General features: G+C 35.2%; 1 protein-coding gene across 4 annotated transcripts; it reads right to left on the bottom strand.

Annotated features, from left to right (window-relative positions):
• Nucleotides 1–634: 634 nt before the first annotated feature.
• NUDT12 (nudix hydrolase 12) lies at nt 635–14,596 on the bottom strand. 4 transcript variants are annotated; one of them, XM_032156703.1, is made up of 8 exons: nt 14,512–14,596; nt 14,065–14,166; nt 11,842–12,053; nt 10,682–11,271; nt 7,739–7,906; nt 6,545–6,658; nt 3,977–4,176; nt 635–2,739 (listed from the first exon to the last, which is right to left on the bottom strand). In XM_032156703.1, the coding sequence occupies exons 2-8, from the start codon at nt 14,098–14,100 to the stop codon at nt 2,629–2,631; spliced, it is 1,431 nt and encodes a 476-aa protein (XP_032012594.1). In that variant the 5' UTR covers nt 14,101–14,166; nt 14,512–14,596; the 3' UTR covers nt 635–2,628. The 4 variants fall into 4 exon arrangements, with proteins under 4 accessions (XP_032012594.1, XP_032012595.1, XP_032012597.1 ...); XM_032156704.2 differs by lacking the exon at nt 14,065–14,166; XM_032156706.1 differs by lacking the exon at nt 14,065–14,166 and having other exon boundaries at nt 11,842–12,049.
• Nucleotides 14,597–18,905: the final 4,309 nt, after the last annotated feature.

The raw sequence follows: 18,905 nt of genomic DNA, 5'->3' as shown, positions 1-18,905 counted from the left end.
TAATAAAATTTGCACTGTGAAAATTTTACTCTAAATAATTAATGGATTTGTTTTATAGAACATCTTCACCTAATATTTTGTTGTAACCACATTAGCAACACAGTTCCAGGACCAACTATCTATTGTTGTTACGTGGGATTTAATTTATTTGGCTTATTAACACACTTATTCTTCCTCCTTCCATCTCGGTCTCTCCCTTTGTTATTCTATTATTTTCTGTCTTCAGCCAAATCCTTAACTGGGTCTTTAAAAGAATTTCTCATTTTTCCAACTAAATAAAATATGTGGCTTCTAACTCTTCATGTTCCATCAACATGTGAAAATATCAAAATCCAACAATTAGCAGTATTAGACAAGTAATAAAAATAATTAGATATATCACTTTAATCCTGAAGAGCAAAAATTATTGACTTTATATATGTATGTGTATATATATATAAGTCTGTATTTGACCCCAAACTATATTTTAAGTTTCAAATCAAAGTTTTAAGTCTCCCAAACACAGACACTTTTAAAAAGGCTTTTGCATTTCTTGTACATATCAATTCGAAACAGGTTAACGACTGAAATCCAGCTTTTCTCATTTTTCAAGACACTTGTCAAAACATGTTAAACACACACACAATAAACAAAATAGATTTTAAAAATTTAATGTATTATTACATTCATTTCCAGTAGAATACATTCATGGCACTATCACATCTACTATTCTTTTGAATTGGCCATTCCTTCTATTTACATAGCTTTTCACCTCTCAGAGGTTGGCAATTTAAGAGTTGTTATTAAAATAATAATTTACTTAGATGCTGATTTTTCCCCAAGTAAGGATTAAATATCCAAAACAAAATGTATAACTACACTTGTTGATACTTTATATCCTACTTTCCTATTTTAACATTATGAAAACCTGGAATTTTACAATATAATCTTAGAATCTGTAAGTGTTAAAAAGTACATTTGGAGTAAAACAATTTCAAGACGCTCTATTTCATAATAATCAAGGTACATTATTTTCTATATACTTATGTAGCTCAAATTTTATTGTGTATCTAAATGTCCTGTATCAGTTTTAATTTGGTTTAAATTCTTGATACCAATAAGCCTTCATCAATTCCTAAGAAAATCACTGCTCATTAGTAAAATAAAGTTTTATCTGACAGTTATCTTTAAGTTTAATAAATGTTAAGTATCTAAAATTTTAATATTTGGTAAATTAAATTTATTCTTATCATTCCTTCTTTTAATTTTGTCTATATATATTTTTAGTAATAGCTTCTAGTTCCTTTTACAGGGAGAATTGTCCTCTGCATTATATAGTACAGACTTGTAATTAATTAGTTATGTAACTTTCACTAATTAGGTAAATTCACCTTTCACAATTTCTTTTTCCTTATCTATGAAATAAAGAAAGCTAATTTCATATATTATCCTTAAGGTCTCTTCTAGCTCTAGCATACATTAGTAAAGATCCAAATTATACAAATTTTGATACTCATAAACTATAATAGCTATTAAATCAATTTCAAAATAGCCTTTCAAAATGTGACTTTCTATGTTGCAAAATTGTGAACTACTATGTTTTGCTTTCTCTAGAATCTTACTGATTCAGCTTAAAATATACTTATTTTGTCAAGGCTTCTTAGAATGTGTTGAAATAAGGTCAAAGCCAAGATATATTTGAGCATAATAAATAGTATTGGTAATGATTATACAATTTTTTGCTAAAACAGATACATCACTCATCACAAAATGAAATACAGCCAATGTTTTAAATTAAATATGTAAATCTGCCTGGGACTTATTTAATATCTGACCTTTGATGAGAATTCCTTTCAAGTTTAATTTCAGTGCAAAAGCAGACAATCTTGATTTGTCTTAATAACAGCTTTAGGTATAAGTAACATATAAGTAGATGTGTTAATTAATTTTAGGTCTAAAAGAGAGGTCCCAGATATAATATTATGCTTTTCTCCTTCCATAAGGGTGTGGTATTGAGATCACTATTAAATTATTAAATTAGAAAATTCTTAACACTGGTCAAATTAGACGAGTGGCAACACTGTAACACCTCCACTGCTAGAACAATGGAACCCCCAGGAAAGAGGAAGTGGGACTACAATGGGGAGATGAACAAAAACCAGATATTGATAACTTAAAGGTAACAAAAGGACTGAAAAATCAATGCAAGCTAACTCAAGCTAATACAAGCTAAAAATTCATTAAAATTACTTTGTTTCATTTCTCAAATCAGGAACTTTCTTTGTCATCAGTTTAATGCATACAAGAGGCACTGAAATTTATGCACATTTCTAGAACATCTTTCCAACATGATGTCTCTTATTAGAAAAATGGTTTTGTGAGATAAAACTGTGAAGGATGAAAAGAAACCAAGAAAGAAAAAGTTCAGAGAAGGCTGACCCAGATTTAACATAATCTGAGGCAATATTTAAAAAATTTGTAAAAATACGAATTTGTGATTAAGACAGAACATTTTGAAAATATTTCGAAAACCCAACATGATATTTTGTGTTGTGACACTCTCAAGAGTACTGAATAATCTCTAATATCACTTGAAGAATGAGTGTTATTAGAAATTATTAAATAATACTCAAAGCTTTGTTCTTAGATTTAGAGATTGGGATTTATTCTAATCCAGTGTTTGATTAATTGATGTGCAATAGCTCGGCTTGGTGGCACAAAGAATGCCTGCTGCTTCCCTTTGGTCAGAACATCCAGGACCTAAAACACACCATAATAGAATGCGTTAGGATTTCAAAGCTGTCATATTTAAATACTATTCCCATGCTTACATAATTCAATTAAAATGTGATGAGTTTTACAGTGAATAGCAGCAGAAAGTGACAACATCCATATTTACACGCAAAGTTGTTTTTTTTTTTTGGAAAGAAGGTCTTGCACTCTGCCACCCAGACTGGAGTTACAGTGGTGCGATCATGGCTCACTGCAGCTTTGACTTCCTGGGCTCAGGCGATCCTCCTGCTTCAGCCTCCCAAGTAGCTGGTACCATAGGTGCACCTGGCTAACTTTTTTAAAATTATCTGTAGAGACAGGGTCTCCCTGTGTTGCCCAGGCTAGTCTCAAACTCCTGGGCTTAATCAAGCTTCCTGCCTTGGCCTTCCAAAGTTCTGGGATTACAGGTATAAGCCACCACACCCAGCCTCAACATGCAAAATTTAGGACAGCATTTTCAATTGCTTCAGTAAGTGATTCAATTTTTAAAATGTTCCAGAAAGACACATTCCCTTATGAAAATGACATCACGAAAAAGCAAAATGTACGCTCCACACTTAATTTCTAAGCAAAGCCAACTTTTGAAACAGATTCTTTTTTATAAAATTAATAAGCAATAATCTAATTTCCATCTTTTAGGATTAAGCATAGAATAAAATTAATTTTATGCAGGCAATTTATCAGAATTTCAGGTCAGATGAGTAATTTATCTTTTAATATATTATTTAGGAATGGCATTTTAAAAAGTTATTTTAAGTGTATGTTTATTATACAGTTATGTCATTCTTGTCCTTAAGTACATTTTAAAATGAGTAAGAACTTTCTGAAAATTTTAAGCACTTACTGATGTTTTTTGAGAGCTACTTGTTTTAATGTTATAAACTAAAATATAAAATGTCTAAGAATATTCCTGTTTCTCATCTATGAATTAATGTTTATCTAAACCCACTGATAGGTATTATTACTGATGTGAAGGAATGGAATCTGAAATTTGAAATGGTACAGGATCATCTTTACTAGAAAAATCTCACAGAATAAGTTAATATAGATCAATTAGTGAAACATACTCCTCCTGTATGGAATTACTAATTACCATGTAATCCATGTATAATGAGAGGGCCAAAGGCATCATTCAACTTGCTGAAAATATGCATCCTTGCTCTGTGACCAAACCAATACAGTCAGGGAACAATTAATAGAAGAAGGAAATTAAATTGAACTTTACCTGTTCTCTAGTGAACCAGCGGGCATCCTCTATTTCATTCTTGTCAACTTTAATTTCTGTAGACACTGCCAGAGCTAAGCAACCAATCATTAAGGAGGAAGGCATTGGCCATGGTTGACAAGCGACATACTGAACATGGCCAACTTTGACTCCACTTTCCTCTTCTACTTCTCTTCTAACAGCATCTTCTATTGTCTCTCCTAATGAAATGGAGCAAAAGAACAAGTTGCTGATGAACATGCCCTGGACATTTTGTGTCCTGAATGGTTCAAACATCTGGAAATCACTTTGGACAGAAACCCAATTCAAATAATCAGAAAGCAGAAGCCTAAAACTAGACTGTAATTGAAGAAAACATAATGTTTTTAAAGTACATGACCACATATAGAATATCAAAATGCCAACAATAAACTTTTCACTTTTTTAAGGTACAAATTTGTCAGTTACATTTTAAAAATAATGATACCATCTAAAAATATCCAATACCTAATATTGGTTAAACACTATGCAAACACTTTATATCTTATCTCATGTATATATTGTCCACAAAATAGTTACAAATTACATGATTTTTACATATAGCTCTTTCACACTAAAATTCTGAAACTTTTTTTTTATTATGTTGTCAAACAATTATTGCAGGTAACTCTTTTCAGGTCATTAAAAGATTACAAACTACGTAAGATGAAACTTAATACTTTTTCTAAGCAATTGTTTTCCTCTAGATGACTGCTGACTCTGCTATGATAAGTGATGCCTATAAATGTACTTTATTTTTCTAATTTGTTGGAATTAAGAATTAGAACAGGGGAAGTTGTTTCTAAGTAAAATCATTTCCAAGTAAAATCTGGAAGTTTAGAAATATTTTGCTAAATATTGCTGTATTTAGCAAAATATATTTTAAATATAGCTTTCTATTTCAAATAGATTGATAAATTTCCTACACGAAAATTAACAACTTATAATAATCAAAAGAACACACATAGTAAAAATGTAATTATAGACTAGCGTAAGGTATTTGCAAAACCATAACTAACAAAAGATTAGCATATACTACATATTTAAGAATTCTTAAAATGAATAAAAAAGGATAAACAATGAAAACAAAACTAGGTAAAAGATAAACATATAAAATTCAGAGAAAACTGAATGCCTAATACACATTTGAAAAAAGATGTCCCATCGGCAAGAAAATGAAAATGAAAACGAGACACGATTTCATTCACCCCTCAGAATGACAAAAAAGTCTGAAAATCCTAACTTGGTGAAGATGTGGAATAATGGAGCATTTCATGTTCTGCTGGAGGAAGTGTAAATTGGCAGAAACACTTCAGAGACAACTTGGCAATATACAGAAAAGGTTAAGATGCTCATATCACATGAGCTGGTGGTGCTACTCTATGTATATAACCTAGATAACTCTTGCAAATGTGCACGAGAAGTATAAAAATATTAATTGCAGTGCTGTTTGTAATAAGAACTTTAAAATAAACTAAATGTGCAATCAGCAGAATGGATAAATAGTGGAATATTCATGAGTGGATTACTACCCAGAAGTTAAGACAATGATCTAGAACTGCTAAAGACAGCACAGTGATTTGGAGCAAGAACTCAGAAGCCAACATGACCAGACTTAAATCCCTTCCTTATCACTTATTAGCTGTTTGATCTTGAGCAAATTGTTTAGTCCCTATGCCTTAATGCCCCTATCTGCAAAATCACTGAAATAGTGTATTTTATAAGGTTGTATGAAGATCATATGAAAAATATATATAAAACACAGCCTGATACTCTTTTATATATATTATATGATCCTCCTCCAAAACACAGCCTGATACTCTTTTATATATATTATATGATCCTCCTCCAAAACACAGCCTGATACTATATGTTTACTATTATTATCTAGCAATGCAAATATTGGAAATTGAAATTGAGATAAAACATTTATTAATTAGATACATGCATTCACTCCACAAACATTAACTGACTTTCTACTACATGTGCTATAGGCATGTGCTATGAGGGTTTCAGATACAGCAGTGGATAAAATAAAGTCCCTGTGCTTATGAAATTTATATTCTTGAAACAGCAGATAATAAATTAGTAAGTACATATATACATACATACATACTATATTAGGTGATGATGAGTGCCATAGGGAAAAATCAGGCAGGATGATAGGGATTGTGAATGCAGGGTATGGGGGCTAACTAATGTATCTGGGGCAATCAAGTAAGGCCTCTTCGAAAAGGTGACAGTTGCGTCTAGTACAGAAGGAAATGAGGTGGAACCTAGATACCTGGGTCAAGAGCAACATATCAAAGAGCAAATACTGAATTTTTAACAAAGCAGACCAAATTACCAGGAAAAGTAATTTATATGATTCTCATATAAAACATGAGAATTACATGCTTAAACTATATTATTAAAATTGTATCAAGTTTAAAATACCTTAAAATAACCCAGTTTTATAACATAATTTATCAGAGATTATTTCTCAAATGTTACCTAAACTTCATATTTTGAAATTATAAGTTAAATATAAATTATTAAGAAATGGCTTACCAGGCTCAATAAATCCAGCAAGGCAAGTAAACATGCCTGGGGGAAATCTTTTCTGCCTGCCTAAAAGACATTTGGTCCCATCTGGATGAATAACTTGCATGATTACTACTGGATCTGTTGAAAAAAAAGATCAGATACATGAATGGCAGGAAAAACGAATTTAGATTCATTGTACAAACACTGTCTGATAGGATAATATAAAGGTATATCTCCTATAGCGATAGAACTTTTGTCTGGTTGTAAGAGATTGCTTCTTTCTGCCCTAATGTAGCTGATAATAGAATATCTCAGGGAAATTGTATAGAATAGTGACAGTAAGCTAGAAGAAGACCATTTTTGTCCATCTTCCCCTAGTCTTAACAGCAACATTTATTCTGTACTTACGGATGTTAGGTGTATTATTACTTTTTAATGGGAAAAAAATTTGAGTAGGTAATACATGGAAATAAGGAAAATTCAAATTTTACCACAGTAAATAGTTAATTTCCCTCTCCCATCCTAACCCTTAACAAAATGTTTTTAAAAGCTAATGTGGTTCTATTATTAGATTTAAGTCATTAAATAAAATTTAAGTAACAGTTCATCTCTCTAGAAGTTACTAATTCAGCAAATTCTTCTCACTATATCATGACTAAGGACTAGGAATTAAATGTAAAAGGCTCTTGAGCAACAAAAACAGATGTCACTAAGCCGTGTATTTTTCTCCCGAGAGGCCTCCTCAGGTGTTGCTGAGCCTATCTATCCTTTTTTCACACAGTTTTAAAGGTCTGGGTTATCAGATTTCCAAACCTACAGCAGACTCAGGGCAGCAATTAGAAGAGAGAATACAGGCAGACATTAACAATAATGAAAAGCTAGTGCCAGACTGTACTGCTTTGGTAATGCCTCAAACAGGCAATAAATTGTTGGGGCTTTTCCTCCACTAAGTAGAGCCAAATTGGTTGGCTTTTGAAATCATGTATCATAACATATCAAATTCATAGTGAGTAACCCAAAGTTAAGAAATGGCTATTGATGTACCATGCTTTTTACTTAAAAATCATGAAAGTATGTAACACTTTAACACTTACATTCTTAATGGTTAGACATGTTTTCCATAAAAAGGAAAACTTTTAGCTCCTCACAAATTTTCTCTTTCCAGAATATCCTATTCCCCAAGATCCACGTGGCTGAGATATAAAATAAAGGGCTTACCAACTCTTGGGTATGAGGTATTATGAACGCCATTGAGACTAGGACAGTCTTCTTTTAAACAGACTCTCTTATAGCCACCTTCTTCAATTTTAGTTGCATTTCCACAGGTTGGGCAAAACTTGTATCGACTGTGCCAGGCAAGAACAGATCTTGCTTGAGCTACAACCCCTTCAAAAAAAAGAAAAGCACAAAAATTTTAATTCTGTAAGAAATTAAAATCAATATATAAGTAAAATGTTCTCAAGCTACAATAAGAATAGCTGTGTGATCAGGGGTTTTAGTATTTCTATTTTTATAATGTGTATTTTTCTTTTAAAGTAAAAGATTTAATTTTCTGGATTACAAAAATTAGATTTTTTAGTTTGAATAAAATATAACTTTCATATAAGATAGACGTACTAACATCTATCTTACATCCTATATTAGATCAGGCTTTTACTGTAGGTGATTTTAAAATTTGGGGTATTCATGATTCTAGTGTAGAGTAAGTTTACAAACAGTGATTCTACAATAGTGATTTTAATAAAAATATACCACAACGTCAGTTCTTAAGTGAGATTTGTACTCTAAAGGAAATATTACTAGGAAACTGTAGGAGGCTATCACCACTCTCTTGGTGACTATGCCATTGATGCTCCATGCCATGCGGAACACAACCTGTTTTCAACTGGAGACTGCATGTACACAGTATAAAACACACTGCATTTACTACATTCATGGTTAACTTTGTTTACCAAAAAATGCCTAATGGGATAAATCTTAAAATATATACACTTTAGCTATAGGTTTTACTTTGGTAGTTCAAAAAAAATTAATATGACCTGGCCAGAAATATTACAGTTGAGGCAATAAGACTAGAAATGCTGTGTTTTAAATGCTTGACAAAGTTACCCTCCCTAAAATACATTATTTGGTCTACAGATTCTTGAAATGAACAAAATAATAATAAAAATTCTAACATCATTTAAACTGGGAAAAATAAATAAAACAGTTGCAATGAATAGACAACATTACATTTTTGCCTGCTACATAACCTTATAGTATGTAACTTACACTAGGGTATTTACATAATTTCAGAATCATCACAATAAGAAAAGCTAACATTTGTTGAGTACTTACAATGTGCCAAGCATCATGCAAGGAATTTTATATAGATTATTTAATGTTTAGAGCAACCCTAAAGAAGATAGGTACTATTATTATCATTTTCTGTAGGAGTAAACTGAGTCACAGAAAAGTTAAGTAACTGTGTAAACTTATAGAGCAAGTGAGTTAAAAAGCCTCAGTTTTCCTACACAGGAAAAAAGCAAGCAACTAGCTCATTTATCAGATCTTTTTGATCTTAAAATAATGTATATATGTCTAAAGAAAATAAATTTTCTTTAAAAAGTTTGATGATTTATCCACAGGTGTGGAGAATAAAACATACCACACCAGACTTTGAGGAGATATTTAAGCAGTCTCTGGAAGGTCTTCTATCACCTTAAAGGAAGGTGGTCACTGACAAGTGACCTATTCCTAACTTCCCAGTAACTCATCAATCTACCATAATCTGGTTTCTGTTCCTTTCACTCCACTGACGTTTCTCTTGTCAAGTTCATCAATAGCTTCATATTACCAAAGACAAAGATTCTTTAAAAAATAAAACAAAACGAAACAAAAAAAACACTTTGCCTTCATCTTACTCAAGTTCATAACAGCATTCAATACATTTGACCACTCCCTCCTGGAAATACTCTGCTGTCTTGGTTTCCCTGAGGCCTATTGGTCTGTTCCTACCTCATGGCCACACTGTTTCCAACTCCTTTGATGGCTCTCCTGCTTGCAGCTTACCTTTAAATTTAGGGGGATTCAGGTCTTATTCTGAGTTTTTCTTGCTTCCTCTCAACTCTCCAAGTAATCTCAGGAGATTTTTGGGATTTAAGTATCTTCGTGTTGATGACTGCCATATGGGTATTTCCAGTTCAGACATCTGATTGTAACGTCCATTTCTAAAACTTAGTATGCCCAAAAGTAAACTCTTGTTTTTTTAATCCAAGTCTGTCCTGCTTTCCTTGCTCTACCCATCATCCTATATTATTGAGAAATGGTATCACTATATACCAAATTATTAAAGTCTCTAGCCTAGCAGTCATTCTTAATCTTTTCCTTCATTATTATATATCCCATATCCAATTCAATAGCAAAGACCACTGATTTTCTCTCCAAAATTTATCTTGCATATACACTCTTTTCCTCAATTTCTACTATCAGTACCTTAATTCATGCCATATTACCACCATCTCTCACTTATAAGGGTCTCAACCTACAGATCAAGCCCTATCCATTCTACCCCAAGAATATCTCAAATTCTCCCTTTGTCTCCATCTCCACTGCCTCCATTCTAACTCAAGCCATTGCAATCTCTTACTTCGGCAATTGTAATACTCAATTCCCTCTTAACAAGACTCCCAACTTTCACACTTACTTACTTACATGTGTACAATTTATGCTCTATGATGCAGCCAGTGTGCAGTGTTTTTTTAAAAAAAATATTTTAAACACAGGTTAGGTTACATTTAAATGGCTTTAGAATCAAACCCCAATTTCTTACCATGACATAAAAAGCCCCATCAACAGAATACAAAACAAATCAAAACAGGCAACATCTTTGCCATCATGTTCTGTGTGTAGCAGGAACTCAAGAATTATTCAGTGAAGAATCAAATGAGATCACCATGCACCAGGGTTAATTCTCAGGAAATCAGTCTGGGCTGATTAGAACTACTAACTGCCCAGGAGAGTAGTCCCCTAGGGTGAGAACTTTAGGAGGTTTCTGATGAAGACAGTCTAATTTCACTGCTTACTGGAAAAAGAGTGCCCCTGGCAAGTGCAAATACATACAACTCCAACTCCATTCTAAAAACCAGATTTTACCAATGAAAAGCAGCATTCATTTCTTACCAGCTTCTTTTTCTTTCAATTGCAGAAGGGCTGGCATAGGAGGATGAAGAAAGTAACAATTTTCATGTCTTTGCTTGAATTCTTCAGCAGCAATAGGATCTATACCTAGAGCAAACCAGGCAACCAATCCATCTTCCTCCTCTCTTGGGACTTCACCAGCATAATTAAGTAGCTTGTCTTTTATTTCAAGTTCTACTCCAAGAAAAATCAAGGTGATCTTCTCAGGCTGGGCCAAATAATCCTTTATATCTGTGTAGTTCAGCTGACAAAGCCTAACTTCTGGTTGTTGGAAACTTTCTTTATTGCCACCTAGAGTAACCAAGGGATTTAAATCTGAGAAAAGAATAAAAACTGTGGCTGGATGGCTTTCTTTAGCTAGTAGCCAGTCAGAATTATTTCTCTTTTCACTTTTCCGGTCCAGTAGTGTTTTGCTAAAATAATTTTCACATTCTTCCACTTCATTCGTTAGGAACCAAGGCTTCTTCCCACCTTTAGCAGTAGCTAGTAAATTAGCTATATGCTTATAACCCCAAAATACAGCAATATCCAGTGCAGTCTGCCTTGATTTATTGACAATTGATCTGTCACACCTATAGATGGAAGAAAAAATTGGGGAGAAAAAGTAAAATAGGAAGTAAACACTTTCTCCTGTATTTATTTCAATAAAATATTTCCAGATGCACATTAAAGTCCTTCTTTTTAATGATTACATAGATTTTTTTCTTTTGTTACATAGTTTACTATTGGGAAGGTTAAAAGAACAATCATAAATGACAAAAAGTTAGAGACAGTGGATACTTACACTTTCTGGATAATTACAAAATAAAACAGTATTAAGCTTTATGCACTATAAAGAGATACCAAAATTCTAACAAGAAGTCCTTGGTAGTCATAGTGAGATCTGCATTTTCTATTTGGGAGAAAAATTTATAATTAGACTCCTCATAAATTTGCTTTGCTATAAAGAAATAATTTCTCAATGAAAAAGGTTACAAAGTTTTAAGTTAGAAAAATTGTGCTACATTTTTACATAAATTAGCCAATGAATTATTTAATAGTTCAACAATATAAATATGGAAACAAGCAAAATTTTAAAGTAAATATGTAACAAAGAAATTAAACCACAAACCCTTTCAGGTGGTACAGCCTAAAATGTTTACCCTTTCTCAAGCAGAAATTGGACAATCTCTGGGTGCCCATTCCTTGCTGCATACATTAAAGCAGTCCAGCCATTTTCAGAAGTTTCATTGAGTAGAGATGGAGAATGACTGAGTATTCCTGTTAACTTGGCAATATCTCCTTCAGCAGCTGAACAGTGAAACTGAGTAACTATTTCTTGCTTCGGACTTCTTTTTACAGAAGACATTTCTTCCTTAAAAGAAGGAAAATAAGGGGAAAAAGCTTATTTGCAACTGCTTTTTTATCAATGAATGATATTGTTAGAATAATAGCAATGGTTTCCAAGGCAGTATACTATTCAAAAGGCAATCCTTAAACAGCATACATTTCAATTTCAAAATGTTATCAGTTTAGAATTATAAAATACAACACAATTTATATGCCCATGGGACTTACACAAAATAATGAATAAAGAGCTCTGACAGTACAGACGAGGGGAAAATAATGAATAAAGAGCTCTGACAGTACAGATGAGGGGGCTATATCCTTGGGAGGGGGAACCAGGTAACATATAAGGAGGAGGTATTTAGGGTAGACCAGAGGGGACTTCACGATGGGGTGGGGACAGGAGGGGGAGAGCATTAAAACAGATGGAAGGCAGAGACTTTCTAAGTTTCACAGGAAAACAGTTTATTGTTTGACCTTGCACAATTAATTCTGTAATCCATCTAGGATCTATTTTTGTTCACGGCATGAGGTAGGGGTCAAGATACGTTTTTACCCAATGCATAATCCATATTACTCCGCATTATTCTTGAAATTACCATCTTTGTCCTACTACACTGAGACAAATATTGTCACAAATCAGATGACCATATATTTTTGGTTCTATTGGACAGTTCTGTTGGTCACTTTGTTGTCCTTGAATCAGAGCAGCTTTTAAAACTCATTAACTTTATCTGCTTTGTCACCTTTTGTTTCAGTGGGGTAAAAAAACCCGAAATAATTGTCCCATACCTCTTAAATATTGCCTAATCATGGACTGCAGATGATAGAGCACAAACTGAGCTTTTTTTGTCTTTTTTTTTTTTTTTGGCGGCGGAGAATGGTAAAAATGGTTCATGATTCAACTGTCTGTGAACTTCTCAAAGTATTTTTTTAAGGTATAATTCTTCTTTCTATGAAATGCTATTAAGATTTGGGATTCTAACAACATTTCTATCATTCTAAGCAATAAGATTTTTAAGCTAAAAAGACAGAAAGGTTATAGCCCACAGTTTTTGATAGCTGCCGTCTCCTGGGTTCTGAAAGGGCGATCTGGCTGTTGAATTGCATGGCAGGAATAGTATGAACAAAATTTAGGGAAAACAAGGAGTAAAGATTAATTGTCTCATTTTGGAGCTGTTCACCTTTCGTATTTGTGTCTTTCTGCTGCTTATAAATAGGTTAAAACTGCTCACAGTCATGGAAACACTTGGATGAAACCTAACAGTGGAAATTTGTTTAGAAATTAAATTACCAGAAGTAATATCAACATGAGAGAATAATTTTTGATTTATTCTAGAATTTACTTCGCTATTCCTTTCATATTGAAATTTCTAAATACGTTAAAAATACTATGCATAACAAAAGCTATCACTTTTCAGGACTTTATTTTGAATCACTGCTGTACAGCTCCTGTACTGATCTCCCTTCCAAATTGTCTTTCTCTTATTTTCCAAAAACCCATATTATAGTATTTTCAGCTAGATTTAGTTTGAATAATATTTCACTGTCCTATGTTCTGGGGTCACCGCCACTCCCTCACATTCTCACAGGCCACGCCAGGTGACTGCAAAATTGTCCTTCAAAAATACAGCGTCATTCACTACCTCCAGGGCAATGCTTATGCATATGCTATTCTGTGGAGACAGGAAGTGGAAAGTGTACACTATTCCCTCTAGCTTTCCCAGCAGAAAAGCCATCTAGAGATAGTACCATTATTCATTCCAGAGAAGCACATAAAGTCTAACACCCGATTCTACTGTTTGATTTACTTTTTCAATTCTCATTGACAGGTTATAGAAGGTAAAGATTTGAAGGAAGAATAAAGTGCTGCCCCTGTTTTCCAAGAAGCTCAAGGACTATTCCGAGAAATCATTTAAAAGAATATTAGATTTAAAGGGACATAAATTTTTAACAAACCAACATCCACTTTTACTGACATGTAACCCGGGGCCCATGACTTCCGCATGCTCACACAGACCGAATGGGACAGGACAGACCTCAAATATCGCTCTGTCACTGAAGTAACGGACCATCAATTAATGAATTTCATCCACTCCCTGGGCACTCCAGACCAGTTAAGCGCCACCCGTGCACGGTCTCTGAAAATGGTAAAATGCCTTGAGATATTTTACTTTCTTGCCACTACTGTGAGATTCCTTCTTTCGAGGTGAAATCACACCCTAAGTAGCGCTTTCTTTTCCCCATCTCAGCTTGGGCAGGAAACTCTACCAACCTCAGGACCGCCTGCGCCTCCGCCCTGTCCCGGGAGCCCCTGCAAATGCGTCCCTGGCTCCCGCGCCTGCGCCCACCAAACCACTACGAGGCTGCGCCACACAACCTGGCAGGGCCACGCAGGGCAGCGCGGGAACCAAAGAGCCCAGGGAACTGGTCACCGCCCCCAGAGGGGACAATGAGACGACTGACTCCCCACTCCTTTTACTAACCCAAAGGTGACCACAGTAGAGGCAACCAGGATGCAGTCAAAAGGTTGGGATATCCCACTCGCTTTTCCTGGAGCCGGATGCAGCCTTCCCGACTTCCGGTGGAGATCTGGGGGTGGCAGGGGGGCCTTCCCGCGGCTTTATGGGAGATGTAGTTTGAAGCCCACAGGTTGTGCGCAACGGGAGAAGGGGCGGAGATTGGGGGTGGAGGTGTTTGGGTGCCGGCGCGGGAGAGATCACGGTCTAAAGGATTGGCACTGAATGAAGGGCTGAAAATCCTCCTGAGACTGTGATGTATAGATAGAAGGTGCTGCAGGCGATCGGAAAACTGTAGGCCTGAGGAAACGATTTTAAATTTTCCAGTGTCTCGCACCCAACTCCCAGCCCTGTCTCCAGTACAGTCCAATGCAATTGAGTGCTCAAAGCATTCTTTCCTGTTAAATAATCCTGGAATATTGACTAGACCAAGTCACTCTTAAACGAGATATTCGGCCTCTGTAACATCTTAATCATTCACCCCATGGGAAAACTGGTATCATATACTGACGCCTAACTTATTCAGTAGTCCTTTAAAAAGTATGTATCAAGCGCCCACAACACCTCATTGGGTTGTGAGGTGTAAATAGGATAATGTATCCAAAGCTGTGCAGAGCGGGCACCCACAACAAAATTATTGTCGTTATTTTTTACTTCAGTTCCTGTGCTTTTATGCTCCAAAATCTACAGAAGTTATGAGTCCGAGATTACAAAACTAGGTGTTGGCGGTCTTCTAACTTCCAGACCGGGGCTTTTTCGTTTACTAAACTCTCTCCTTGGTAATCAGCAACAGCTACAGGGGTCTCTTACAATTGATCATTGTTTCCCACCCAGATTTTACCCTTGGAAGCTCCTTCTCTCCGTGAAGCTGTATGCACCAGTTGACATTGATCGTGACGGCTTCTTCTAACGCCCTGTGCTGCTTTTTTTTTTTTTTTTCTTTTTTTGAGATGAGGTCTCACTCTGTCACCCAGGCTGGAGTACAGTAGTGCGAGCTTGGCTCACTGCAACCTCTGTCTCCCGGGGGTTCAAGTGATTCTCCTGCCTCAGTCTCCCGAGTAGCTGGGATTACAGGCGTGCGCCACCAGGCCCAGCTAAATTTTGTATTTTTAGTACAGACGGGTTTTTGCCATGTTGGCCAGGCTGGTTTGGAACTCCTGACCTCAAGTGATCCATCCGCCTTGGCCTTCCAAAGTGCTGGGATTACAGGCGCGAGCCACTGCACCCGGCCGCCCTATGCTTCTTTATGTGACTAGTTGTCTTCAGCCTTTAATGATTTCAGTGACCAGACAGGTGGTCAGAAAGGATTAGTTACTTCACTTGGAGTACCCAATCTTTGCATTCAAACATATATTAGATTAGTATAGTGAACCCTCGTGTATTAATGATCCAGAGTCAACAATTATTAATATATAGTTCTCCCAGTTCTTAGGATTGTTTTGAAGTAAATTCCAGACCCCATATTGTTTTGGTGACAAATATTTAAGAATAAACTTTTTGGAAATATGAATTATATCTAAAATATAAGGGCTTTGAAAAACAACACAACTTCAATATCCCTAGTATTACAAATTTAACAATAATTCTGTAATAACATAAAAGAAACATTCAATATCAAATTTACTCACTTGCCTCAGAAATTTTATATGGTTTTCAGTTGATTCCTCTCAACAAAGTCTCCACATCACATTTGATTTTTAAAAATCTGTGGATTCCTTCCTCTTCCCCTTTTTTTCTGGCAGTTTATTTGCTAAAGAGTAATGATCATTTGTTCTGTAGAATTTTCCACATTCTGAATTTTGCAGATTTTGTCCCTGTGGTGTCCTTTCCCCCTGTATTTCTTGCAAACTGGTAGTTAACTTTTTAGAATTACTCAGATTAAAGTTTGATATTTTTTCACAAAAGACTTTATAGGTGTTATAGTTTACTTTGTATTGAATTACTTCAAGAGGCTTACAATTTCTGGTTGTCTCTCTTTTTTTAATGTTATACTTGATCATTGGGTTCAGATGTTGTCAACCTGATAACATGTATGATAAATAATATTATAAATATAAAAATATGACAAATATGTTTATGATAAATATATGACATTGATATATAATTATGATAAATATAATATTATTTAAATATTAAATTTATGATATATTTATTATAAATATAAATTTTTCCATCAACTTTTCAGCTAATGGTTTTAGCAGCCATTCATGATTATTGCCTACATCCATCATTTTGTTATGAGTTGCAAATAGTGATATTCTAATTTGATATTCACTCTACATTTACTAACAAATTCTTTTATAATAAAGAACTTCATCTAATTAAATATCTATACAGTTTATATGGAAAGATAGGATAAATGTGCGATTTTCACCATTATTTCCTAATCTTCAGAATAATCAGCTAGTTCCCTAATATCCTTCAGGTTTTTAAGTATACAAACATGCCTTGTTATATTGCACTTTGTTTTATTGTACTTCACAGATAGTGCATTTTTTACAAATTGAAGGTTTATGACAACCTCGTGGCAAGCAAGTCTATAGGTGCCACTTTTCCAACAACGTGTTCACTTTGTCTATCACATTTTGTAATTCTTGCAATATTTCACACTTTTTCATTTTTATATCTGTTTTGGTGACCTGTGATCAGTAATCTTTGATGTTACTATTGTAATTGTTTTGGATTGCCACAAACTGCACCCATATAAGTTGGCAAACATAATCAATACACATTGTGTGTGTTCTCACTGCTCCATCCACTGGCTATTCTTGTCTCTCTCTCTCCTCAGGCCTCCCTATTCCCTGAGACACAGCGATATTGAAATTAGGCCAATTAATAACCCTACAGTGGCCCCTAAGTGTTCAAGTGAAAGGAAGACTCACACATCTCTCACATATTTTAAATCAGAAGCTGGAAATTATTAAGCTTAGTAAGAAAGGCATGTCAAAAGACAAGACAGGCCAAAAGAAAAGCCCCTTGCACCAGAGTTAGCTAAGTTGTGAAGGCAAAGGCAAAGTTCTTGAAGGAAATTAAAAGTACTACTCCAGTGAACACATGCATGGTAAGAAACTGAAACAGCTTTATTGCTGATACGGAGAAGGTTTTAGTGGTCTGGGTGGAAGATTAAACCAGGCATAATATCTCCTTAAGCCAAAGCTTCAGACAGAGCAAAGCCCTAACTCTCTTCAACTATATGAAGACCGAGGGAGGTGAGGAAGCTGCAGAAGAAAAGTTGGCATCTAGCAGAGGTTGGTTCATGAGGTTTAAGGAAAAAAGCCTCCTTTATAACATAAAAGTGCAAGTTGAAGGAGCAAGTGGTGATGGAGATGCTGCAGCAAGTTGTCCAGAAGATCTAGCTAAGAGAATGGGTGAAGGCAGCTAAACTAAACAGCAGATTTTGAATGTAGAAAAAACAGTCTTCTATTGGAAGAAGATGCTGCCCAGGACATTCATATCAAGAGGTGATAAATCAATGCCTGGCTTCAAAACTTCAAAAGACAGGCACACTCACTTATTAGGGACTAACGCAACTGGTGACTTGAAGTTGAAGCCAATACTCACAATTTTGAAAATCCTAGGGCCCTTAAGAATTATGCTAAGTCTGCCCTGCCTGTGCTCTCTAAATGGAACAACAAAGCCTGAATGACAGCACATCTGTTTACAGCGTGGTTTACTTAATAAGCCTACCGTGGACACCTACTGCTCAGGAGAAAAGGTTCCTTTCAGGGCCAGCTGCAGTGGCTCACGCCTGTAATCCCAGCACTTTGGGAGGCCGAGGCGGGCGGATCATGAGGTCGAGAGATGAAGACCATCTTGGCTAACGCAGTGAAACCCCATCTCTACTAAAAAAAAAAAAAAAAAAAAAAAAATTAGCCGGGCATGGTGGCGGGCACCTGAAGTTGCAGCTACTCAGGAGGCTGAGGCAGGAGAATGGCACAAACCCAGGAGGTGGAGGTTGCAGTGAGCCAAGAGATCACACCACTGCACTCCAGCTTGGGTGACAGAGTGAGACTCTGTCTCAGAAAAAAAAAAAAAAAAAGAAAAGTTTCCTTTCAAAATATTATTGTTAATTGATAATGTACCTGGTCATTGAAGGGCTCTGAGGAACACTTACAGGGAAATTAATGTTGTTTTCATACTTGCTGTCACAACATTCTGCAGCCCACAAATCAAGGAGTAATTTTGACTTTCAAGTCTTATTATTAAAGAAATACATTTTGTAAGACTATGGCTGTCATATATAGGGATTCCTCTGGTGGATCTGGGCAAAGCAAATTGAAAAGCTTGTGGAAATGATTCACCATTCCAGAGGTTATTAAGAACATTTGTAATTCGGGCCATGTATGGTGGCTCACACCTGT

This window comes from Hylobates moloch, unplaced genomic scaffold (assembly GCF_009828535.3).
Source record: "Hylobates moloch isolate HMO894 unplaced genomic scaffold, HMol_V3 SCAFFOLD_6, whole genome shotgun sequence".
Lineage (NCBI taxonomy): Eukaryota > Metazoa > Chordata > Mammalia > Primates > Hylobatidae > Hylobates > Hylobates moloch.
This window is presented reverse-complemented; position numbering and strand designations above follow the sequence as displayed.